The sequence below is a fragment of the Pleurodeles waltl genome, chromosome 5 (assembly GCF_031143425.1).
Source record: "Pleurodeles waltl isolate 20211129_DDA chromosome 5, aPleWal1.hap1.20221129, whole genome shotgun sequence".
Taxonomy (NCBI): Eukaryota; Metazoa; Chordata; class Amphibia; order Caudata; family Salamandridae; genus Pleurodeles; species Pleurodeles waltl.
In genome coordinates this window covers 350182086-350209112 of record NC_090444.1, presented here as the reverse complement: position 1 = coordinate 350209112, position 27027 = coordinate 350182086, and the positions used below count along the sequence as shown (strand labels likewise).

Sequence of the window (27027 nt, the reverse complement as noted above, 5' to 3'; positions counted from 1 at the left end):
CAAGGGGGTGAGAGGGGTTAGCTGAGGGTGATTCTCTTTTACCCTGACTATAGTGAGGCTCCTTGCTTAGAAAGGGGGTAACCTGACTGCTAACCAAAGACCCCATTTCTAACAGTCGCTTTCTCAGAAGACTCGGATTTGTATTCCGATTCACTGGTTTCTGCTATTTTTTTACTTTTTTTTTCCAGACTATTTTCCATTGTATACGACTTGTAGCACTTGTTACAATGCTAAAATATTTCATCCTTTTAACTCATCATTTTCAATCTTCGCCTTGCCGTATTTCTGCAGCATCTCGAAATCTCTTCTGTCCAGCCGCAGTTGATGTTAGCTTTTCTTTCGGATTAGTTAAGCATATGTCACATTTTTGTTTGTTGAAGGAGCCCTCAGATTTTGTAGTTAGCAACACTCTGCCAGGAGGTAAAGATCCTCTGCTTCCACCTGCTTTGCTCTTGCTCATGTTTACAAATTTGAATCAATTGAAAACTTAAAACAAAAACAATATTAAAATAAATTACCAATATGATGGCTAAAGCACATCATTATACAGATGCCATTTTGTCAAATGGTGGAAGGGTTACTCTGAGAAGTTGTTTTATATCTCTATAAGACTACTTGACCCCCAAAATCCAAGTTTTGATACCAAAATGAAGTATAAAGGACTCATGATTCCTGAAATATTACATCATCACTGCAACACATCTGCCATTTTTGAAAATGTCGTCCAGAAAAAATAACGGCCCTGATTAGCAATGTCAACTCAAGCTAAATTACTTATCTAATGATACAAAACCACAAATCAAAAACCCAAATCTCTGGACAACAATTTTTTTTTACAGGGTATATCAATGGGCCAGGACTGCTCGAAGGATCACATGAACATGTGGAGTTCTGTGTTGACAATAAAGTTGATAGGAATTTCTCTGGATTTTTAACTTTAATTCTCTATTTATTATGTAATGTTTATTCAGACACATAGTATAGTATGCCTGTTTTCATAACTAGGAAGTAGAACCCACCAATATTATGAGACACAGTATATAATAATTTTCTGCAAACTTTGCTTAAAATTTACTGAAACGTACAAGAATGGAAGTGTACTATCAGCGTATGTCAGAAAACACTTGCAACATTCTCTCAACAATATACAAAACAGTGATGAATGCAATGCTTGAAATTATGTCTGCCACTAGTAATTACGTAAGGCTGCATCCCATTCCATTGTTATTTTGCAAACCATGCCACTTCAGTCTGGACTTTGTCATATGACAATCAGTCTTGACCCTGATCCAATGGGAAGAGTCCACCTTTAACTGCAAGTCAATGTCCTCCCTGAACCGAAACACAAGCAACCTAGGACCCGTTTCATCCTAGCTAGGGATCATCAACCAGATGTAGCTTGGTTCTGGTGATTTAGGGCCAGATTCAGAGTTTGACGGAGGGGGCTACTCCATCATAAACGTGACGGATATCCTGTCTACTGTATTCCAATTCCATTAAAGCCTATGAAACTTGCAATATGGCAGACGGGATATCCGCCACATCTGTGACAGAACAACCCCTCCGCCAAACTCTAAATCAGGCCCAAAGTGTGCACAAGCCTTATCTCTGAGCATACCCATTCCCACTAGGGTGAAACAGGTCCTGGGTCGCTTAAATTCCGGTTCAGGGAGGACCTGGCCAGGCAGTGCCAAGACTGATTTGCAAATGAGTGGGTCTAAACTGAGGTGGCATGGTGTGCAAAATAACAATGGACTGGAATGCAGCCCTTAGTAATTACCAGTGGCATCCATCACTTTTTTGTATACTTTAGTACATTCTCTCAATAGGTTATCTAGTGGATATCGCAACCTTTTTTGTGGTTTTCACCTTTGACTGGTCTGCTTATTTTGCTGGATTAAGCAGTTATTTATTCATACCGGAGGTCCCATGTGCTTTTAAATGTTATCCCTTAATACAGCGGAATACACACATTTGAAAAATTATTTTTATAGTTACCATTTCCTGAGATGCAAAACTAGGACTTGTACTGTCAGCTGAATAATAGGAAAAGTCATAAGTGAAGGTCTTCACACGTTCCCTTCCCAAATCTCCAGTGATTCCCTCTGGCATCTAATGAAAAAAGTAAAACAGGTTTTTAATTTGCTGACAAATATATCCCTCATTTTAACAGGAAATATGTGCATGAAATGATTGTAAGGTGCTGCTTCGTAATATTTCACATGATTGGCCACATTTTAATAACCCCAAAGCCTATACACAAATATCTTCTTTCCCAATTCACAGGTGAGCAACAAATGTACAGAAAGAGTTCTTCAAGATCACATACAGGGCTCAAATCACAAGCATTTATGAGTAAGTGATGTAATACTCTGGTAGTACTACTTCATGTACTCATACCTGCAATTCAGTGCAAAATACCCACCTGGGTGAGTTGTGCGCAACACACATACACATGACAATTTACGCACTAATGGACGAAGATGTAAAACCTGTCCTATCTTTTATGTGCAGAAGTCTCTGCTGAGAATGCTTAAAACCTGTAGTACTACGATTTAGGGGTAAAAGTGGGAGTGGCTGTAAAGTAAGGAATATCTAGTCCAAAGTGGCTGGAGAAGAGGAAAAACCAAAGAGGGGGCACAAAGGGGCATGCAAATACAAAACACATCTACAAATAAATGAGTCAGTTAAAATTCACTAAAGTTACACCCAGGGCCGGCATTAGTGCTGGTTGGCCCGGTGTGACAATCTTTTTAGGTGCCACCACTCCTCATGACCTACTCCTCAGATTCTCTCTCTACCACCTGGCAAAAGTGCCCCATATCTCTCCACAGCCCCTCCCTCTCATACATTTAATTTGTTTTAAATTGCTGGTAAAGGCTGACTTTACTAATCCACTCAGCTATCCACATAAAATACAGGCAGCAGGCATTTTGACCCAATGTGCTACTTTATTGCGAGTTAAAACTGCCATAAATATCACCCCCACCACTTCCCGGTCGCACTGCCCTAAAGCCGGCACTGGTTACTACACCCACATCTACTCCAGTAGTACCAGAGTTTCGTAAGGCTCAAATCAAATCCAACCAAGCCTCGGAATACGTCAGACACCTCACATGGCAATTCACAAGTACTGCAAAGGAATCACATCGAAACCAATGGTGACCTCCAAGTAGCCATTAGGTCAGTTTGTAATTTGGAAGTCGTCTTCAAATCTAGCCTAAATTTCAATACTCATATCAACAAACATTCCTTAATTTGTTTCTAATTTCTTAGAATCTTAAGAAAATGTTACCATTTTTATTGTTGTCACGAAGGAATGTTCTGATGCAGGCCATTATTAGTTCTTGTTTCGTTTAACTGTAATTCTCGTTTTGTATGTCTCCTATCCTACATATTTAGAATGCAGCTGCCCACATATGGGCTAGAAAAAGCAGGCCCAGACCCCCATCCATCTCAAGACCTTACACAGGCTACCCATTAAACAATGCTACCTATTAAAAGTTTCATGTATGCATCATCATACTGACCATCATGAGGCTACGCTCTATTCCAGAAAATTCTCTATTCTTCACTCACTATTTGGCTTTGAGAACACCATGCTCATCATTTGTCAGCCAGCTGATTCTGCTATGCTACATACATGTGTGACCCGGTGGCAGGGCCTTCATGGTTATTATGGCACAGGAATAGAACAACTTTCCTCTCACACTTGGACTGGCGAGCAATTCTACTAAATCCTGCAGCCTCTTATAATTGCATCTCTTTTCCACTGTGTAGCTCTGTTGCACAGCTTCCTTTTGTCACTATTTGTGCCAGGATATCCAGTTTGGTTTATGTTGCCCCATTACTTAATACTTTTCACTCCCCCCCCCCCCTTCTGATGTTTTGGAACCACCACAAAAATTACATTCACTAACGTGTTGTCAGAGTTTACTTTCATCTTCTTCTCCAGTATCTTGTCTTTTCTGTTTTAGATGTTCTCTTTCTTTTGATCTCTTATATTCTGCATTCACTCTCTCGCTCAATTCTAAATCTATCTTCATTCATATCCCTTGCCCCTTTCTTTATTAGTATCATTTTTATTGCACACTATATTGCAAAGGTAGAATGGAAACAAGCTATTATTATTATTACAGGAACTAAGATAGCTTTAAGAATTCATCCTCCTGTTGCCTTACACCAACTAGCTACTGAGGAAAATTATTTCACAAACCTTTGAACTCTACTCGTAGGTTCTAAAGGTTTAAAATCAAGCTTTAGATCAGAGATATGCTCAGCATAATCTACTATTGTTCCACTCTCATTGGAAATGTAGGAGCAACAATTCTCAATATTCAGCATCTTGCAAAGTCTTCCTTTTTCTGTGAGTAGGCTATCTAAGGGATAGTGATTCTGCAAAACCATAGCTCTAACTACTACAAGCTCAGTGTTTTCTACTAATAATGCTCCACAGGTACTAGCTGCCAATCTATCAACAACTGTTGAAAGCTTTCAGGTTTTCGCATCATTCAACACCACTCCTACAGCAGGTATAATTGCTCCAGATTTGTCTCCCAATAATTGTGCTCCCTCATTCACACTGCGTGTTTATCTTTTGTGTGCAGGCGTCAGTGTTAATGCATCTAAGAATATGATACATCTTAGGAAAAAGAACACATAAGTGGCAAATTCCCTCCTAGTAAGTAGGTAATCTAAAATCCACATTCCATCCACATATAAAATACACTCCACGTATTGTAGAATCATCCTCTTGCAAATATTTGCCATGATCCTCCCTACAATTTACACATGTGATCACAATTACTGTTTCCCACTGGTATCTTTCTCTAACTGATTTTCCTCTTGATCACACATAATTTCCCTCTGTATCTAAGTTAAGCTTCGGAATAGACATTTTTCCCAAACTCATCTTCTTCCTTTCTCCATATATTCTTTAGCACATCTTTTTTACACACTTTTTTTGCAAAATGATCCTTTATCTCTTCTAACATTAAATCAAGAGCTTTTTCTTGTGAGTTCAATAAGCATGCTTGGTTTATCGCATGTGCTAAACAGTGTTGACAGGAAGAAATGGTCTAAAGTAAGGACAATCAGTCTCCACCTCTCTAGCTTGTGGGTGTAGTTCATGCTTTTCATCAGTGGAACCTTTGAAAGGACCATGTAAAAGTTAGAGTAATAGTACTAAAAATGTCTGTCCATATACTACACTAAGAAATATACTATATGAAATAGCATATGAAAGTGGAATATGGTGATATGAAACCTGTTCATTTGCTGAGGATGGTATTTGTGCACAAATGTCGCAGTCTTTAACATCAATAGCTTTGGAATATTGTCCGATTAGTCTAGAATAAACATTCATAGATTAATCTTCATTCATGTAATCTACAAACGATGCTTTCAACTCATCTTCTCTATAGTGGGCCTAGATGTTGCATCTATAAATTCTACAACAGGTTTCTCTGTATCAAGTGTGAAGTGGCCAACTAAGACTATTGCTACCCCTGCCAGAATATGACTGTAACCAAAGTCCCTAAGAATATTTTACACCTAGTTCTATTAGCAGTACACATTTCTCTACAATCAGAGCTACTGCCAATAATTGTTTGTAACAGCTATTATATCTTCTTTGTTAAAGTTGAACAATAATAGTATCTTCTTCTTTAGGTTAGTTTCTTCTTTAGTTAGTCTTATTCTTTTCTTTCCTTTTCTCTTTTAGTCTTTGCAAATGATAATATCTTCATATACCACAAAAACATAACTGGCGAGGGGGAGGTAAGAAAAGCGACCATACGTCCTCCCTAAGAAACTGTATAACCACAAAAGTGTGTGGTCACAACTAAACTACCTAGTTCTACACCCCCCTATGTACAGGTGTGTGTGTGTGAGCCCTACTTAAGTAATCCAATGATCCTGTCCGGTCGTGTGAACGAAGGAAAATCCTTTTGGAAGAGGAAGTCCTATACAATACACTAATCATGTCATTCTTCATCATTGGCAACCTCTCCTCATCCTGGAAGGGCAATACCACTAGGGTAGACTCAAAGTCCTGTAAACTGAAAAAAGGAAGGAGGGAGTTCTTATATAAAATTGTACTTGATAATGACAGGATCCAGAAAGACTTGGAACTGCATATTAATGTACCTAAAATTATTAAGCACGATAGAAACAAATACACATTACAATAAATGCTATTCTGAAAAAGGAAATGCACAAAGTACTCAAAAGTGTTCGCTATTTGACAAGGAAAGGTGATTATCTTTTGAGTGCAAACAACACGTGACACTGCAAATCAAACCATTAAACATGTGTGAAATAGGTGGGTATAATTACATGCATAAAACGAACACACATGCAGGAACCATGTACAACACAGGGTCTATTTCTCACCCTATAATAAAGGCAACTGGTCTGGAAGGGGACAATGTCCTCTGTAGTCACACTCTATGTAGTGAGAATAGTTAAAAAAAGAGGGACATGTGATTAATTGTTAATAGGGGAATACATAACTAACCATTTACTGTGCCCCTGTAACTAGAATTAGAAGGAGAGGTGAATACAATCTGCAAGAGAACTCTCTCCTGACAAACCAATATCATTGACACAAACCAACTGGTGCTGTAACTGAAGCTGCGACAGGCAGTTAGAGGTAGAGTAAACATGCAATGGTCCTACATCAAGGATCCCCAAAATATGGTAGGGGACTAAAGGTAAACACCCAACATCATAGCCAGATTCAGCATGTAGCAGTCACTTGGGCCTCCCAAAGTAGTTCTGGAAATCACTGCTTGCAGTGGAGGGCCCAAGACTAAGGGGCTCATTCTGAGCCCGGCGGGCGGCGGGAGCCGCCAAATGACCGCACAGCGGTCAAAAGACCGCCGCGGCCATTCAGACATTTCCTCTGGGCCGGCGGGCGCTCTCCAAAAGAGCGCCCGCCGGCCCAGAGGAAATGCCCCTGCAACGAGGACGCCGGCTCAGAATTGAGCCGGCGTAGTTGCAGGGGTGCGACAGGTGCAGTTTGCACCCGTCGCGTATTTCAGTGTCTGCATTGCAGACACTGAAATACACAGTGGGGCCCTCTTACGGGGGCCCCTGCAGTGCCCATGCCATTGGCATGGGCACTGCTGGGGCCCCCAGGGGCCCCGCGGCACCCCCTAGCGCCATCCTGTTCCTGGCGGGCGAACCGCCAGGAACAGGATGGCGGTAGGAGGTGTCAGAATCCCCCATGGCGGCGCAGCAAGCTGCGCTGCCATGGGGGATTCCAAGGGCAGCGGAAAACCGGCAGGAGACCGCCGGTTTTCCTTGTCTGACCGCGGCCGAACCGCCACGGTCAGAATGCCCTGCGGGGCACTGCCGGTCTGTCGGCGGTGCTCCCGCCGACCCTGGCCCCGGCGGTCTGAGACCGCCGGGGTCAGAATGACCCCCTAAGTGACCAACACAGGATACTAATCGCACAACTTGCCTGTGTTAAGACTTAATAAAGAAAAATAAAAAGAAACCCACCCAAATAGATGCACTACATCACATTTGCACATACAAAAGTAACTATATGTACCAATAGCCCGCCTGACTAAAAAAAACTATAAAGGAGTCAAATAAAGACAATATTTTTTTAATAACCACATTTTTATTTTATTCAAAGTAATATTTGTCACACCACAGAATTGATACAACTGTACTTATAACTGTTTTTCCGGCATACTTAACTGCCCCCAGCATGCAATACGAGTGACCCTCTCAGTTGTGTCAGTGTTACACATGCTTAACGGAATCACAGTTCATTTAGACCATATTTTGATGTATTTCTGAGGGCATCCTCTTGCCTCATACACAGGTTTCTACATCTGGGCGCACCAGTCCACTCCCCTCCTCCATTGCAAAAGCGTGGAGGGACTGCTCGCCAACCAGTGTATTGCAATGTCCTGCTTTGCAATCATAAGGGCCGTCCCCACCAACTGCCTATCCGCTCGGGAACCTCCCATCCCAGCCATCATTCCCAGTAAAAACATCTCTGGAGACAGCTCCAGGGTCTTCCCCACCACCATGGTGAGTTCCGTCAACACCTGCACCCAGTAATGTACAATAATTGGACAAGACCACAGCATAAGAAAGAAGTCCGCTAGGGAGACAAATAAACACTAATAAGTGGCAATGTTAGGCCGCACCCCTCACGGAATCAACACACCACTTTTGTACATACATAGGTGACCATATGTTGAACAAGCATTTGGAATGCAATAGGGTCTCGCATTTCTCAGAGTTACAGCTATTAGCAGTTGTAAACTCCAAACCAGATTTTTCTTGCCACATTGAATGGAAAAAACAGCGCAGCTACAGTATGCTCGTAGTGAAACCTATCGGCAAAAGTGCAATTATCTACGTAACCGGCAAAAGTGCAATTAACTATGTAACAGGGTCGATGTTATGCAAAGAGCTCGACTTCTGCCAAACGAGATCGTGCTGCGAACAAAAGATAAAAAGTAGTCTACAAATTTGATGGGAATCAGTGAGCCTCGCATGTTTTCAGTACTTGGTTGCTACGCTCGAGTAGGGCTAACCACCAGAAAAGGCATGACGTATGCATGCCTTCCACTAACGAAAGCAAGCAGATTTTAAAAGGCAAGCCAACGAACCAATGAAAGACACTGACGTGACTAACTCCTACAGCGCCTCGCAAGCGTAACTCATGCGGAAATGCATGCGACGCAGGCTCGACCCTGAAAAGGCCTCAAATCTGTAATAGAACAGCACCCCCACCTCCCCTCCATCCACCCCTCCCCAGGTCCCCATCCGTTCTCAAACATACTGTATCATGAGAACAGAGAACACTATGCTGGTGTACCTAAAGTAATCACACCGGCTCCCAAACGGAAATATAGTAGGTGGGGGCAGCAGGTCTGAATATCTACAAAAGCGGAAGGGCCCTGCATTGCATCATTAGAGCGACCATGCCTCATGGGTAATTTAGTTCTGTGTCCTGACCTAGAGGGCATGGCACAGTAAGGTGCTCTCTGACAATATTCTGATACTGGTGGCTCATGAGGATTGTAGTTTGATGGGGGGGGGTAGGGGAGCAGGGGGGAATTTAACTACAAAGAGAAACTCGTACATAGGCACCAGATCTGTAATGGTCATTACAAAAATTGCTCGCTTAGTCTATTAACATACAGGGGAGGGGGACACTTTCAGAAAAGTCTCATTGCTGGATTTCAGAAACAAAAAATTGTTCAAAAATGGAATAGGGGTATTATTAAAGACAATGTAATTATTGATCATATGAAATTTACTTACTGAGTACAGGGAATTGAGACCACTATGAAAAAAAAGTTAGAAAAATTATCAATACGAGAAAGGTGAAGTTTAATAGGAACACTTATGCAAGGTGGTTTGGTGTAATGAAGGTTGATTGATTTTAATCATAGAACCAAGAATTACTGGTAACACAGGACTCATCTTCCAAGTGTGAACAATCACTTATTGATTCCTCAAAGGGACCATAAATATAGGCCTACCATCCCAATCAGCAAATCACGGTCGGAATTTCGTGCATAGGATATCTCACAGGGACTTTTAAATGAAATAAGCCTGTGAAGGGAAATCTTTGAAAATTGCTGTGTGTAAAAGAAGGACAGCAGGTTCAAACGCGACAAGCTAATGAATGTGTTTGCATCAAGGTTTTATATATCCCCATGGTATGTCATCATTTAATCCATGCACATCTGTTCAGAGTCTTTAAACCTATCTCTGTTTAAAGACAAGGAGAGGTTTCGTCAAGTATTTCCTTGTAGGTTTTAATGTTTCTAGACCATCCCAAGCCATTTCTCCAACACCAGGTCCCATCTCAGTGTAATGTTTGGTAAGTTTTGTTGCATTGCGCTTACACCTGATGATACTCTGATGCTCCGTGATCCTGGTATGCACGATTCTACGAAAGTGGAGTTACAGTTTTTGAGGTTCATGAGCCGCCACGGTGTTCTTAGGCCTAAAGCTACCTCTTTGGTTTTCTTAGTGAAGGGGCACACAATGCACCTGCTGCATGGGGAGAGAACCTGTTAGAGGTGGCAAATTCCAAAGAGTGGTTTGATTACACACACACCATCAGTTTTTCTTGAGCACGTATGCACCAGGATATCCTTTCTATTCCTGGCCTGTCTAAAAACAAACTTTCTTTGAAGTCCAACCACCTGACTGTAGGATTCTCCCATTTTTTATTTATGATTCTCTAAAAGGCACTGGATAAAGTACTGAAGGTGGTCACACATATTAGTCTGTCATCCCTTTCCTTCATATATGTCTGGAGCAGCTTAGTTCTGTTGTTGTTGAAAGCTCTCTTGTTTGCCCGTGCTATCAGGTGTGGGGGCGTGGCAAAGATGGTGACCGGAGCGGCAGCATAAATCGGAGCTCCGCCCCGGCCAAATAAACATCCTGTCCCCAGGCGATCACCGGATTTCTCCAGTCGATCGCCGTGGGTCCTGCTCCCCTCTGACTGCATCGAGCGTCTGTGGGGAGCGCCACAGGACGCGGGGGTGCTTTGCCTGCAGCGCCGGATGGGTCAGGCCTGGGAGGCTTGCGGCGGAGGAGTACATCGGTGTCTCCTCTAGGTGTCGCTACTAGGTGGACCCCTCTGGCCGGGGCGGCAGGGATGAGGGAACGTCAAAGAGAAGAAGGGTCGACACTGGAGATGGCCTGCATAGCAGGAGGTACTGCGCCCGCGTCGGCCCAGACCTGGGCAACACGCCTCGGCGGCATAGGTCGTGCCACGGCCCGCACCACTGACATCAGCTGAACGCCGCGGACTCGGCGGCCTGCCCTGCTTGGGGCTGAGGGGGAGGCCATCGGCTGGTTGGCGCTAATCGGAGGGCACCCCTGAGGTGGGTGGAGCCCCATGACTACCCTAACTGGGCAGTGAGAAGCTCTGGAGCCTGAGGGGCCCAGTCCCAATCCCAGGCCCTGCAAATTGACTGGGCCTAGGTGGCCAACTTTGAGGGATCCAGGAACTATACCAGTAGGGAGTGGGGGACTTAAGGCGGTCGCCCTCGCCTCTCCTAGTGCTGGTGGTGGCGCTGCCATCTCCTCAGTGGTGCTGCATCGCGCGGTTTGCATACTGCAGACAGACATTGGCATTGCCTGGAGGATATGTGACATTAACATCCACTGCCCTGGGAGGCCTTGTGGGGCTGTGCTCCGGCAAAGGGACGGGCCCTCCTGTTTTAGTGCAGCTCCCCTCGAGATTGGTCACCACCGCTGGCCTTGTACACACTGCCTACAGTATACCGCCCAGCGAGCCGTTAGATGGGTGCCTGCTGGGGAGTGCCCTAATAATAGGAGTCTGAATGGGAAAACCAAGACGCCAACACCGACAATGACCACGCTGGATGCCCCGTCTGCAGTTTTAGATGGGACATCTCATGCCGTACAGCAGATGGACGCCAAACTCCATACTCATACCTCACAATTTGAAAAGGTACTACAGGCCTTCTTAGACACTAAAACCTCCCTAGAAGCGATGATTTATGCAGTGACATTCAATGTTTATTTATGACATGCAGATCTTCGCAAACTGTCGAAAAGAGTCACCAAGACAGGGACGGAAGTGGTAGAGGTGCGCCCCACAATGAAGGAACTGCAAGAGCAAATGAGACAACGGAATACGGAAGGGACAGCGTTGCAACGTAGAGTGGAGGTCAAGAACCAACAACATCCGCCTCGCGGTGTTCCCGGAACATGCGGAGGGCCCCAATGCGGAACTGTTCTTGGAGCAGTGGCACACCGACACGGTCCTCCGGGACAAAGTGCCAAAATTCTTCTCGATAGAACGGGCACACAGGGTGCCGGGCAGGCCCCCACAGCCGGAGACTCACCCCTGACTCCTGATCGCTCATCTATTTAACTACCGCAACAGAGACTTGGTGCTCCAGCTTTTCCATAAAGATGGACCATGGAAATTCGAGGATGCAATCATCACTGCCTATCCAGACTTCACTGCCGAGGTTCAAAAGAAGCGCAACTCCTATCTGGAGAAGCAACGACTCCGGGAACACAACCTCAAGTACGCCCTCTTGTTTCCTGCAAAGCTGCGTGTACAAGATGGCTCTAAAACTCATATCTTTATGTCGCCGGAGGATGCCCGGACCTGGCTCCATGTCAAGGGCCTGGCCCAGTCGATGCGCCTGGAGGATGCAGAAGGGCAGTGGTCAACTCCTAAGGGGAAGTGTAAACGTCACACAGGAATAAAGGCCAAGCCCACACCAGCTCAGGCCGTCGAGTACCAATCCCATGCACTGCTTGAGGCTACACAGTTCGCAGCCAATCCATTCTCTACGCTGCAGGAGTCCCAGCACTCAGACCCTGAGTGGGGAGACCACACTGACTTGGATGACTCTACCCACGGTCCATCGCTCACTCCCCATTTGGCAGACGATATCTGAGGCCCACTCCCTTAAGCGGAGGGGCCCGTGCTTTCTTGGATCCATTTGCTTACTCTCTGGGGAGTAAAAGTCTACACCATATGGGCCATAAGGGGAGCAACGTCAAAACTTTATGTGGGAATCCTGGTCCCTCTACAGACTGATGTGGCTGCAGGATCCAGTTCAACATCTGGTGGCCTGGCCATGACCTGCACACTAGAATAGACCTAATCTTGGCGCCATGATTCAGCGGGTGCAAAGCTCAGAGTGCAAATCAAAAAGGTATACACAGTTCCACTAGAAAAAGGGGGAAAATGGATCCCCATACCTCAAAGGGAAAAAGGGAGAAGAAGGTCCCTGAGAATCCAAATAATTCGGAGCAAGAGCCCTCACTCACCAATTGGTGACATGCTTCATCATTGGGCTATGCGCCTCGTCAGGCTGGCACTGCAATGCCTGATGGGCCCCGCAAGGGGGCTCTTTGCCGGAGATCTTTTGACAGTAAATAGTTGCCGGTCAGTGTATATTACTGTGTAGGATTGGTATGAAAAAAAGGAAAGTGTGCTGTTAAAAATGACTAGAGGTAAAACATAATTTATTAGGATATCTAACCTCTGTCATGATTAAAAACAAGAGTGAGTGGAAAGAACAAGATAAGGTCTAATCTCCCCAAAAAAGAATGTGTTTATAACTATCACTAAGCCTCTCAACTTGGAGTGTAGTGTGTGCACGTACAGGATCCCCTGTACTGCTACTAAATGAAGGTCAACATGTTTCTCGCTTTTTAGTCTACAAGATCTAGTGCGATTCTTCAGGACCAATAAACCTACTTAATCCTAAAGTTATCTGCAGCCTATAGTAGGGAATATCATATTATGTAGGAACCTAGAATATAAAGTCAGAAAACAGGTTATACAAAAGCACAAAACATTCAGTGATGTGCAATGTGCAAATTCGTAAACATAATCAACACACTGGTGATATCTCCCCTTCATGATGCGCAAATCTGAAAAGTGGAGAAATAGAAAAACTGAAAAACATCAAGCACAACCATGCTTACCCTCCTCGTATTAGTGGATGGGCCCCATCGGTGTAAGCACCAATATAGCGTGGTCCAATATGGTCTAAATATGTAGATATAGCTATAAGATTGGAAAGAAACTATTAGGTAAAAGGTAAATTCCGTATATTGTACCTGACTAGATATACAAACGTACCACACTGCAGACAGCCATATGTATTTGTATAATAAAGTGTCCCAAAACAAACTATCTCTTAAGATAGATGAGGTCTACAATAAAGTGGAAAGGGGTGGTCTGTAAAATGACAGTATCATCTAAATATTACGGGTCTCCGAGGCATGGAAGGACATAGTGTAAGAGGATTGTCTGTAAGCGGCCAATGTGTCCATAGCAATTCATGTGCCTCGCATGAAAAATGCAGCGATCTCTATAAATGTCTAATGGGATCAGTTGAAGTGTGCTGCGATATTAAACGCACCGGTTTCAAATAGAGGGACCGCGCTATAATTCACCAACCGGGGAGGAGAGATAAACTACAGAGTCCCGGTAAGTGGCGTGTTAAACAGGGCGTCGAAGCTGAAGGACCAGGACTCAAGTTCCGAATCTCCCTTATTTCTCAAGCTACTCCCTTTTCTTGTTTTTTGATGGCATAGCTCAGAGTACCTGGCTCGCACTGTGTCAGACCATTGCCCCTTAAGGGTAGTCCTGGGGTGGGGTCGTCTGAATACAAGGATACCTACGTGGCGCCTGCGAGTTGAGGCAATATCGGACCCCCACAAGAGGCTCTCCACATGCTTATCCACATACTTTTCGCAAAATAATAACACAACATCAGTGGTGCGCGGCCATTGCATGGCTGCCTCTGTGGGTGTCCGTTGGGTATTGCTCTGTGAGTTGGCCACAGAGGCCAAAATCCGTATAGCGGAGGTCGCTGTGGCCAACGGTGAGTCGCGGCCAGAGGAGCTCAGCTCCTTGAGGGTAAACCATAAGGAGACCGACGCCAGACTGGGCAAATATGATTACAGACATTATATGACGAGACAGTACGCAGAGGGCGACAGATCAGGCCGCTTAGTGGCTTGGCTGGTCTGGGACACCCCGCAGCGCTTGCCCACTGGAGCAATTAGACTAGACCCAGGCGTAATAGTTAAAACTCAGGTGGCTATAAATACTGCTTTCTACTCATGTTATCAATTGTTGTAGGCGACCACCCATACCCCTCCCACCTATACGCGCATCCACTTTCCCGGCTGCCCTTCCCCTGCAGCATATACAGCTGGAGCAGTCGGCTGCCCTAGATGGCCCCATTTGGATGGCGGAAATACATGCCGTAATATACCAAATGGCCCGCAATAAGGCTCCGGGCACAGACGGTTTACCCATAGAATATTATGCAACACAGGCGAACCACCATTTGCAGCCAATGCTCACCATGTTCAATTTGGCGCACAAAAGGGGGCAGCTGCCGGGATCTCTGCGCGAGGCCCTCATAGCAGTGCTTCCAAAGGTCGGCCGGGATCCTCTAGACGTGCGATCATACAGCCCGCTCTCTCTGTCAAACACAGACTGCAAGGTTCTAGGGAAGATACTGGCAGACAGACTCCTCCCACTCATTCCACATTTGATTCATGAGGATCAGTCTGGATTTATCCCGGGCTGTAACACCTTTCTGAACATCAGGAGACTACTTCGTCTTCTGCACAGCACGACTAAGGTGTGGCCATATCTTTGGATATCGAGAAAGCGTTTGATATCCTAAACTGGGACTTCCTCATTATACATTAGGTACAATGGACTTCGGGACTGGATACATCACCTGGACCACTACATTATACTCTAAACTGATAGCTCAAGTTAAGACAGCGCAAATCATTTCAGACACATTTCCCATATATCGGGGCACTAGGCAGGGCTGCCCGCTCTCCCCACTGTTGTTCGCTATGGCTACGGAGCCACCAAATTGCGCACATATGCACGTCAATGGGGCAAACTGGAACTCCACACGCATCACATTGTCTCTCTGTATGCAGATGATGCCTCAATTTATTTAGGAGACCATGTGATCTCTCTGCCGGGGGTGATGGCCATACTGGACTCCTTTGTCGAAATATAAGGGCTGTGAGTTGACTGGTCTGTATTCCCCTTATCACCTGTTCCCGTGGTCCTACAGCTGGACCTCCCAGGTTATTACCTACCATGGTGCCATACCACCTTTACATTTTTGGGAATACAAGTGTAATTAATGACCTGAGGGAGAGCATTGATAGGGCTATTCGCTCTATACAGGGATCGCTCCCCTTCTTGAGCTCTCTCCCATTATCGCCATAGCTAAAATGCTCATTCTTCCTAGACCATTATATTATTTTGAAGCGCTGCCAGTTACTCTCCCTCGCTCCTTTTTTAAATCCCTACAGAGTCTGCTAACTGACCTACTACGGGGGAACATACCATACTCACCACTGATACCACTCTTACACTTGCTCAAAGCCCACGACATGCTTGCAAACCATAATATGACCCCGCGGCGGAAAGAGGATCTGGTGAGGGTGCCTGATTTCTATTCTGAAGCTACGTTGTTAACGTTCAATGAACTAATGAACTTTCCTGACCTACTGTACAATATGACATTTGCTACAAACTACTTGGAATTCAGGAGATGACAAACTTCTGACATCACAGATACTCACACAGATGCTATTCACAAATGACACCAAAAAAGTGATATCAAGGCTTTACAATACATTGTTGGTGGAGGCCCGTCCGAGCCTAGAGGCTGCTCACTCTCGATGGGATGCAGTACTCAGCACCCCCTTATTGCAAAAAGCCTGGACAGCAGCGCTTCCCACTGTTAAATGCGTCTCACACAATTCCAGGCTTCGCTACACCCAATTTAATTAACTGCATCCCTCCTATCTGTTCCCGTCATGCATTAAGAGCATGTTCACCAAGTCGGACCCCGTGTGTCTGCGCTGTGCGACACCAGAGGCTACCTTCTATCATATGGTGTGGGAATGCCACCACTTACGGCAGCCTGGCGACATATTACTGAGACAACGGCAGAAATAACCAACCACTCCTTAATATTAAACCCAGAGTCCTGCTTACTAGGTCTGCGCCAGCAGGCTAAAGGTGATAAACAGCTCCACAGATTAATTTAGCCTTCATTACTTTTAAACGCTTAATTGCCACACGCTGGAAGGCTACTCACGCCCCAAGTAATACTAAGTGGCTACGGGCCTGCTCCAGTGGTCCCGTGCAGAGGCCCAAACCCTACAACTCCAGCAATCCAAGGGGTTGGCGGGAGGTGGCTGCGAGGTGTGAGACGCTTGTACTGTAAACATTGAAGCCAAAAATGACACAAGCCCCCCCTGATCACTCAGGGGCCTCCATACCACCTCCTGGTGAAGTTATGTTGCTTTTATGATTGGGGGAGCAGGCCCCCTCGCCTGGTAGCCTCTCTTGCTCACTGGTTGGGAGGTCTGCCGTTGCCAAGTACCCACACATGCAAGACATTGACTGACACCCTTATTCGATATTGTCACATATGTGGTGTTCTTCCTACTCCCCCCGCTGCATCACACGGTGCCCTCATGACTACTAAAGCGAGGTTGAAATACATCCCAACCTACTGCTGGGCCTTACATCCTGTACCGCAGTGACGGCTTCCCACCTTTGTAAATCCTACTGGAGTAATATCTTTTGGTAAGTGGCATAGTTCATTGTTGTGTTTTTCAATATGTATATTCCTTATCTCTCTTTTCTTTCTTTCTTTCTTTCTTTCTTTCCATTGCTGTATATTGCTGCATTACAGTATTTGGTTGTATTAAACCCAATAAAGAGATATCTATAAAAATAAAAATAACTTGATTGCCAGTTTCTTGGCATATGCTTTATAATCTTTAGCTTCAGAGCAAGTGTGTCAGAAAGGTAAAACTGGCCAACAGGTAGGTTCTCATGAAGTGATTGTGAATGGAAACTCTTGAAACGGAGGAGATTATTACGATCAGTTGCCTTGTAGAAGACTTCAGTCTTGAGTTGTCGATCTTCTGCTTTTATTAGGAGGTCCAGAAAGGGTAGTACCAATTCTCCGATTGTCGTTGTGAACCTTAAAAAGGGATTGAGAGCATCCAGCCACTCTGCGAACTCAAGAGCCTTTTTCTTGGTGCCTGTCCAGATCAAAAGCACATCATCACTGTACTTTTTCCACATTTTTATTTTACCCAAAAAGGGGTTATGATGGTGTAACATGTTCTCAGTCTCGAAAGAGGGAAGGTCAGACTGAGGGCAAAAGTGCTCCCTAAAGGTACCAGGGTGAGGAGAGGTTGCCAAGCGTGAAGCATGAAACAATTAGTGTGTGTTGCTCCCTCTTCTAAAAGGATTTTCCTTCGTTCACATGACCTGAGAGGATCCTTAGATTACCCAAGTTAGGTTGACGTACACACCTCTAAGTAGTGTGGCGTAGAATTAGGTAGTATGGTTTCGAATGTACCCTGCTGTGGTCATACAGTATCTTCATATACACAATCCTTAACCCTACTCCGTGTTCTTCTAACCCTACTCCGTGTTCTTCTAAAATGTTTTGCCTATTTCCACTGCTCCCTCAGGACTGGATACGATTATCTTCTTTTAATATTTTTATTAGTCTTTTTATTTCAAAAACAGTTAAAAACAATCTTAGTCTTTCTTTCTCAGTTCTCAAATTAGCATGCCAATAGTTCTTTGAAATAAAGTATCTTCTCTTTTTTACCTTCTCAAGGTAGCTCAGGTAGTTCTTTCCTCCAATCAAGGAAATCAAGAATTGAAACATTCAGAATTTGACTGCCATAGTATGTCTATTCAGGTAATAAGTATCTTCAACAAGGTACTCTAGACCTCCTTGATCTCCCTGTTGTATTTTGTCCTTCTTCTGTGTTCCTTATACCACTTGATTCTGCTTCTTTCTTGATTGTCAATGGTACGAATTCAGCTGACACACTTGATCTTAATTTCTTTCATCTGTAAGCTTTTGACCATCTAGCATTAAGTGTATCACTTCTTGTCTATTCCAAAACTCTTTCCCTCTTCTGAATTCTCAGGATTTCTGGTACTGATTCAGGAGTTACTTCTTCAACTTGGTCTATCTGTTCTACTTCAGTGCCAAGAGTTCCGATGCCACTCTGTGAGATGTCTGGCAATTGGACCTTTTCACCTGTCAGAATTTCTTCATCCCTTACCTCTTCTAGCTGCATCTGATCACAGTCTTTTCTCCTTTGAATCTGATTTCGTACAACTTGTAGTGGGTTGTTTACCGGAGTTCTTGGTTCTGAGACATAAAGCACTAGTTCTTCATATGGATCACTTGTTCTCGGAGTGTGTGAAGAGTGTACTCAGTTTGGAATTCCACCACACTTAAAAGCTGTGTTTGTGATCAGGATCCCTTGATAGGGGCTTTCCAACATGGCTCTAGACCGGACTTTCTCACATGCTTCTTATCGAGGACCCAGTCACCAGGACTAAGGTTGTGGCACTGCTCCTGCTGTGGATTTGCGGTAACAGCTTCAACCTGCTGAGATAGAATGCATCACATCAGCCAGTCCCTTACAGTAATCAAGTACCACGTCATCTGTAATATTCACAAGTGCACTTGTTGGAACTGCAGGTGAACTCATTGATCTGCCCAACTCAATCTCATGCGGCAATAAACCAGTCTTTCTGTCGGGTGTACCTTGTAGACTAATCAACACTAGAGGCAAAGAATCAGGCCATTTCAGTGCACTGGAAGCACAAATGTTCATCAATCTTGATTTTATCATCCCATTAAGTTGTTCCACAATGCCTGAAGCTTCTGGTCGATAACTGCAATGTAGCTTCTGTTCAACTTGAAATTTTGCACACAAACGTTTTTAATCTCACTATTAAAGTGAGTTCCTCAATCTGACTCTAAAATACCAGAATAGTGTACCTGGACAGTAAATTCCTCAACAGTATCATTTCTTCTGTTCAGCTAAGCTTCTACCCATCAGGAGAAAATGCAGACAATTGCCAGGACATACTCAGCCCATTCCAAATAGGCATTTCAATGAAGCCCAACAGCTTTTTGTTAAAATGAACTCCTGATCTCCCTATGTGACACACAGTGACTTGTGTTCGTTTGCCTACATTCAACTGTTGACATGTTACACATCTATGACATAACTCTTCTGCTTAGGCTCGGACTGGACGAGGATTGAACCAGTATTGCTTAAAGGTTTGCACCATTGCATTGTCGTAGTTGGACTCTTGCTCTAGGCAAGACTGCTGGTTTAAGGATGACAGTACTTATGTTTGTAGGCGACTATGCCAGTCCTACAACAACTTGCAACTGTCGTCCCAAACCTCCTGGCTCACAAGCAACACCTCACCAAAAACCCAAACAGTAAAAGGTGATTTGTGGCAGCCTTTACGCATGGACTCAAGAGTGTGACCTTTCAGGGAGGTGTTGTGGTTAAACAGAGATTGCCCCTTTCTCACATAAACACAATGTCTCAATCAAACAGAGGCAATGAAGAAGATGCAGTAAAGTTTCAATAGGTTTTATTTAGCACAACTGCAATCTGTGATAAGTTGCATGGGCTGCAATGATTAGGATAATGAATAATGCAAGAAAAAGAATGGTAAAGACAAGAGTCATTAAGACAAAGAACCCCACCATCTCGCAATAACATGAAATGACATGAAATGTGAAATATGTCCTAATAAACTAGCATACTAAACCTAACCTAAAAGAGAGCTAGGTATGTTAAACCTAATCTGCCAATGCCAGGTCCATGAGAAGAGCCCCCCAACCTGCGTTACACTTTGGAATGGTCTCTAGCTCAGACTCCGTAGAGACACGAAGACTGTGTCAGAGTTAAGCGACGTGCAACAGTGATAGCAGCAATGGCATCTGGTCGCAATCCCTCTGACAATCTGTTTAAGTGAGGAGTATTTATACAGATCTGCTTGGACCCCTGACATAGGTCTGTTCCCAAACAATAGATAACGACACATGCTTGGGACGGTAATTTATATAAACAATTTCCACGAAAGCGTGAAGAGGGAAAGTACCTAATGTGAACACCTACAGTTTGTTTATCTTTGACGCTTGATATTGACACATTAGTGCGGTGGCAATGATAACGCAAACTAAAACATGGGCCTAATTAAAAACAAGGCAACCATCTTAAAAGATTTAATTAAATAAATGCGCTAAAACAGAGCAAGCTAAGTAGGGTAAAAGTCACTAGGTGACGGGGGCACGAGTCTGTAAGCCAAAGGCTAAGCTAACTCCTGTATCCCATAAAAACAAACTAGGATTCACTACAGCATCTCTGTCTAAATGTGTTGGTACGTGTAAATATCTTGTCATTGGGGATAGTAAACAGTCTGGCAGTACTGGTTTTCCATCAATCGAAACCCAAACATTATATTAATCTATCCCACAACCAGCTCTGATCCATTCCAGTTTCTTTGTCTCTGGTGCATTCTCTTGCATTCCTCTCACTTCGACCCAAGTATCAGCAATGCTCACCATCATAGAAAATACATTTTGTTCTTGATTTTCATTAGTAAACGGTCCATTAAATGTACAGGCCACAACTGTATGCCACTTCGTCAGCATACCGGTTGCCAACTGTAACGTAACTATTGTCGCTCCTATGTGCTGCATATTTTACAACAGCAATTCCAGTGGGGAGTTGTAGAGCTTCCAATAAGTTTCTGGTATGTTCCCAATTTCTAATGGGTGAACCAGATGAGGTCATGAAACCTCACTGTGACTACAAGAACCCAAAATCATGGACAACACCCAATCCATATTGATTATCCATAAGTACAGTCATTTTCGTTTGGGCCGTCAAGCTGCAAGCTCTGGTAAGAGCAATCAATTCTGCAACTTGTGCTGACGAAGTTCCTTGAAGCCATAAAGCTTTGATTATTTCTTGAATTGTGCAGACTGCGTAAGCTGCTCTCAAAGATCCATCATTTGTTATCAAGCATGAGCCATCCACAAAAAGAACTTAATCTGGACAGAACAATTCTCATCCTTGATCTTTGGTCTGGCTTTGGTGCATAAGTTGGTGACATCAAAGGCAATCATGATAATCTCCTCCAGGGATAGGCAACAATATGCTTGGTATCAGTACTTGACATCTTCTCAGCACCACGTTACTTGCCGCCAAGATTTGCTGCTCATACTTTGTTAGTTTAGAGTTTTAAGGTACTAAGACTTTCTTTTTGTAAGCAAAATTTAGACAGAGTGAGGGACCATGACTGTTAATGGATGCCCCATCACAATATTTTCATACTTTTCAAGACTAGCACTTACAGCAGCTGCTGCTCTGAGGCAGCCAGGCAAAGCAGCGGCTACAGGATCAAGAGGCACTGAAAAATAAGCAACTGGCTTTTTGCCATTCCCATGGAATTGGGTAAGCACTGAGAGAGCACATCCCTCCCTCTCACTGCAAAAGAGTATGACATCTTTTGAATAATCTGCCATTCCTACTGCCATGGCATGACAGACTTTCTCTCAGCTCTAGGAATGCATTCATGCATCTGTTGTCCTATGGGATCAGATCTGGCACATCTTTGTGTGTTAACCTTAGTAAAGGTTTTACTATCAAGGACAAGTTTGGTATCCACTCTCTACAGTAGCCAACCATTCCTAAAAATACAGCGACTTCTCTTTGAGTTTTAGGAGGACTCGTTCTCAGACTAGCTTCACCTCTCTCTCTTGATACTTTCCTTATTCCCTTTTAAATGGTGTGCCCCAAATATTGGCTGTCTTTCTGACAATACTGCAGTTTATTTGGAGACACTTTTTGTCCATTCTATGCCAAGTGATTCAATAATGCGATGGTGTAATTTTTGCAAGATTCTTTTGTCTTTGATTCTAAGAGTAAGTCGTCAATGTGTTGCACCAGGACTGAACTTCAGGGCATGATCAATGGTTCCAGATTCTTTTTTAGAATCTGATTAGAGACCGATGGTCAGTATAGCCTTGGGGACACAACACCGTGCTAATACTTTCTCTCGGAACACAGAAGAGAACAAATATTGACTGTCTTCATGCAATATAATCGAGAAGAAAGCCTGACAGAGGTCAATCACAGTAGACCATTCAGCTGTACATGGAACTTAATAAAGTTTGGTACAGGATTCAGTACCACAGCCCAAAATGGGATTCCACTATCATTCACTTTTCTTAAATCCAGGACTATCCTAATTTGCCATTGGGCTTTCTCACTTCCATAATTGGTGAGTTGCATGGATTCCCAATTATCTCTCTCAAGATGCTCTTCTCCAACATATTATTCCATCACTTCAGGTGTCATGTGATACAGTTGTGTGCATTTGGTTTTACGATAGTCCTGACTGGTTCTAATCCTTTGATTAATCTGATATCCTTTACTGTGAAATTCCATACTTCTGGATTAACTGTCTATTTTAAATCTGCAGGCATTGGATAGATTCTTATAGTTTCTTGTTGAGCAATTTTAAAATCTTCATCCTCATCATGGGTTTGAACGTCAACTCCCTGCAGTGAGCAATAGATGATGTAATTTAACTTGCACAATAAATCTCTCCCTAAAAGGTTACCAGGACTTGAATTGCACGCCACAAACTGATGATTTCTACGGGAAACTCTTTTGAAATCGGGTTTGTAATTTGTCTATTTCCAACTCCTAGAACTAGGATAGATCTGGTACTTCCGCTGTTCTCACAGTGGAATGGGTAGCTCCGGTATCAATATGAACTGACACTTGGTGGACATTCACCTCACCTTCTACAAATGGTTTACTCTGCTTTACCTCTAAAATTGTACCAAGCATGCAGTCAACCTCCCTTCTCAGGCACAGTCACTGTGATACTCCTGAGCGTAACACTTCTGAGTTATCAAACATGGGAAACTGCTGAATTGCATTCTGATTTTGTATCTGCATCACATTTTGAGTCTATCTGGGTAACTGTTTTTTATTTAATCTTGAATCAAAGGTGCTTGTGGCAAAGGTACCATTTGAGTCTGATTTTGCATCAGTACTGTTTTGCTTTACTGCTGACCGAGCCAAAATATAAACACAAACTGAAAAGAGTCAAAAAGAATCTCTGGAATGTACCTCTTAATCTTAAGAAGACATTTATTACATCATTTTGCAAGGTTCGGAAAGGAAGGTAATAGAATTGAAAGTGCACGTTTAAAATGTGCTCAACAATAAAATGAAAACATGTAGAGAGAATTTTCAATCTATACACGGCAAATATATACATGCAAAGATACAGATACCTATATTTATATATATATTCATACACAATGCAAAGCAAATAATTAGTAAAAATTCATCACCCTGGGGCCTATCTGGTGCTTCATCTTTCTCTAAGTAACTTCAAGCTGTAGACTCCAAAGATCAGCTGCGGGAGAGATATCTACCCTTATGGGGTGTCAGGCATTCAGCGTCAAAATCCTGACCGAAGTCTCTGAATCTCCCACTGTCAATCCTGGGTCTCTTGTATACGTTAAACAAACCAGAGGGGAGAGTTCTAGAAAACCTTCCCCCACGCTCCCTGTTATTGAAAAGCTACTTCAGGTCAGCTTTGAAAGAAACACGTTGGAACCGGCCAGTTCTCCAAAGTGTCCCTCTCAAAACAAAACTGTTTCCTGCTGTACCATAAACATCATCCTAGTACATCCTTATCTTGCTGACTGACTGACTCCTCTATGTTATGTCCTAGCCCTTGGCGAGAAAGAACATGCAGAATAAAAACATGAACAAAAAGCACATTGTATAACATGGCATGGAAAAATACCTGCAGCTTTTAACGTGGCAGTCGCTAATGCTAAATCAAGTCAGTAGGCAAAATGAAGCTGACGGTCACTAATGTGACGGTGAGCTGCTAGGCTAAGTGCAACGTGGAGTCACTTGTACCTGTTGCATTGGGACATTCTACATCTGCATTTGAATTTCTCTATGTGACTGATTATTGATACTTCTATCCGGACGGAGCTTACACTTGCGCTTCCAATGTCCCACCCCAAAACAAAGATGACAAGGAGTCATTTTCTTCAGCATTGCAACATCAACATCTGTACTTGGATCAATCGGAGCATCTCTTCCTCTAACCTGAGACATCATCAGCCTACCCTGAGCACCTTGTATTTGTGCTTGAAAACCTCCTATTTCCATGCCACTGGTGGTTTGAACTACACCACCATTTCTGACAACTTACTGATTTTGAAATCCTCTTTGGGCAAACTTAGTCTGGGCCAACATAAACTTCTCCTTAGTTTTACGCTGTTTCACCTCCTGCTCATCACTGTAATACTGTGCATAGTTCAAACTCTCATCTACAGACTTTGTCTGCCAACAAATCTCGCTCTGCTGTATGCAATTACAAATCCCAGGTCTCAAGCCAATCATAAACTGTGTAATGAAAAATTCCATATCTGATATGTCATGATGTGTCTGTCCTGTACGCTGTTGAAATACTTCCTTTAATCTCTCATCAAATTCATGCACAGTTTCTTTAACGTCCTGCTGAATTTGATTCAATTTTAAATAATCCAAATCCTTAGGAGGAACTCTACAGCTCAAGAATGTTTTCGCCTCATTACACTTAGTTATTACCACAGGCAAAGATGCCCTTGTGACAGGATCTCTTGCTGGTTCTGCACCTGACCACTGAATAGCAATCTTACATTCTGCCCACAAATCACTCACCAAAATGTGAAAAATGTATTTAAATCAATCCATAATGCCTTTGAAATCTTAAAAAATCAACTTGTGTGTACAATTGCATTGGACTTTCTCTCAACTTAGGAAAATTGTTTGTAAATGATGCAAGTTCTCCCCACCTCCAAAGTACATGTACATACCCTTCACCTGGTAATTTTTGTAGTGGTAGATGCCTCTTTCATTTCCTGCATGTGTAGCTTGCTTTCTTTTCTCCTCAGCCTCTTCTGCTTGTTTCTTTTTCTTTTCATGTTTGTGGGACCATTTATTTTCAAATGTTAATTTCACTCGATTTGCATACACATTTAATTAGATGAATGAGGTGAATTTTCATTCTAGAAGAATACATGTTTTCAATTGATTTGTCATCTAATTGTTCCCTAAAATGTCTCTGTAATGGTATGCTTTTAGAAATATCAACCTCATGTTTGTTTGCCAATTCAGTTGATTTATCATAAACAGTTGAAGTCTTTCTAGTAATATCTTTACACAATTAAATTCATTATTTTTCTTGATATTGGTTTATGTGATCAAGATCCAAAATATCCCATAAAAATTTCTCCCAATTCGATTTTTAATTTAGGCACATTTAGTGGTCTCTCTTTTTCTGTGACTGGATTAGCACCTAAACTTGAAAAGGCACTCGGTCTTTCTGCATCCTCAACTTTCACACAATTTCTAGCAGCCTCTTCAAACCAAGGAGGAAATATACCACCTTCTAGCAAATAATTTTCACCTATCTCAGATTGTGTTGTGAAGAAAAATCATCTTTTTTCTCCAAAGGCTTGAAAGGTTAGTGGAGGTGTCCATACTACAATCTTTGAACTGTGCGACACAAGGATAAACCCATTAACTGATATACTTCCAGTTGCCTCCTGAACTACTGTAGCTGGTGTAAGAACAAGCTGTGCAGGCACTATCTGTGTTGTAGTCAAGGTGATAATTTGTGCTGGAGTTGTAAACACAAAAGCTGTAGCATCACTGTTACCCTCTGAGCAGTACTCATTGCTGTTGCAGCACTTGCAACTGTTGCTGAGTAGTAAAAGGCTGTGCAATAATTGGTTGAGTTATTACTAGCTGTGGCACAATTGGTTGAGTAAATATGGGTTGTGCATTTGCAGGTTGTACTTACTGCTTGAACTTGAATCAGGCTAGTAACTTGCAAAACACCTGGACCAATAGGAGCTGTATCTATGGTCACATTATTAATCAAATGAGCTCCATAATTTGGTACAAGACCCATGTAAGGTGGCGGAAGTGTAGCCAAAAGTTCATCTAAAATGTAATCACCCAAATCAGTCTCTGGATCATATTTTGTTTCCCCTTTCGTCTCTTTATCCCCTTTTATCATTTTCCTTTTAGGTTTTCCAAAATCTCCAGCTTTTTTGCTTTTCTCCTTTGCAAGTAAGGGATATCAGATAGCACCCTCTACTACATTCGTTCTCCATCTCTGAGCTTGATCATCCCAAAGTGCATCTGTATAATTCCTCACTGCCCTCTTAGTTCACTGGTATCTCTCTCTATCCTAAATTCAAGCCAATTTCTCCCACACACTAAGTGCTTCAAATTGTGTACAACTAGTAGGTGGCTTAATTTAATGCAATATTTCTAGTAATCTGCCAATGATTCCCAAATTACATGTTCTCCATCTAGGAAACTCAATACCCCTTCGTATTCAGTGATCTTGCACCACTGATGAAACCAAACACATGCATGTAACCATATGATATGCTGGCATACCCTATGGAGGTGCTTTCTCACCCTCCCTTACAGGAATCATGACATCTCACTAAGCTCCTCAATGATCTGAAAATGTTCATTATTTCAAATGTATTTCTACTAATCAACAATGCATATGTAACATATAGGCCA

General features: G+C 43.2%; 1 protein-coding gene across 2 annotated transcripts in view; it reads right to left on the bottom strand.

The window, feature by feature from the left end:
- KIF16B (kinesin family member 16B) overlaps positions 1-27027 on the bottom strand; it is a 1953564-nt gene that overhangs the window by 1686610 nt on the left and 239927 nt on the right. For both annotated transcript variants that reach the window (XM_069234094.1, XM_069234093.1), the window contains exon 3: positions 1999-2112. In XM_069234094.1, coding sequence (XP_069090195.1) covers positions 1999-2112 — 114 coding nt within the window. The remainder of the gene's footprint in view (positions 1-1998; positions 2113-27027) is intronic.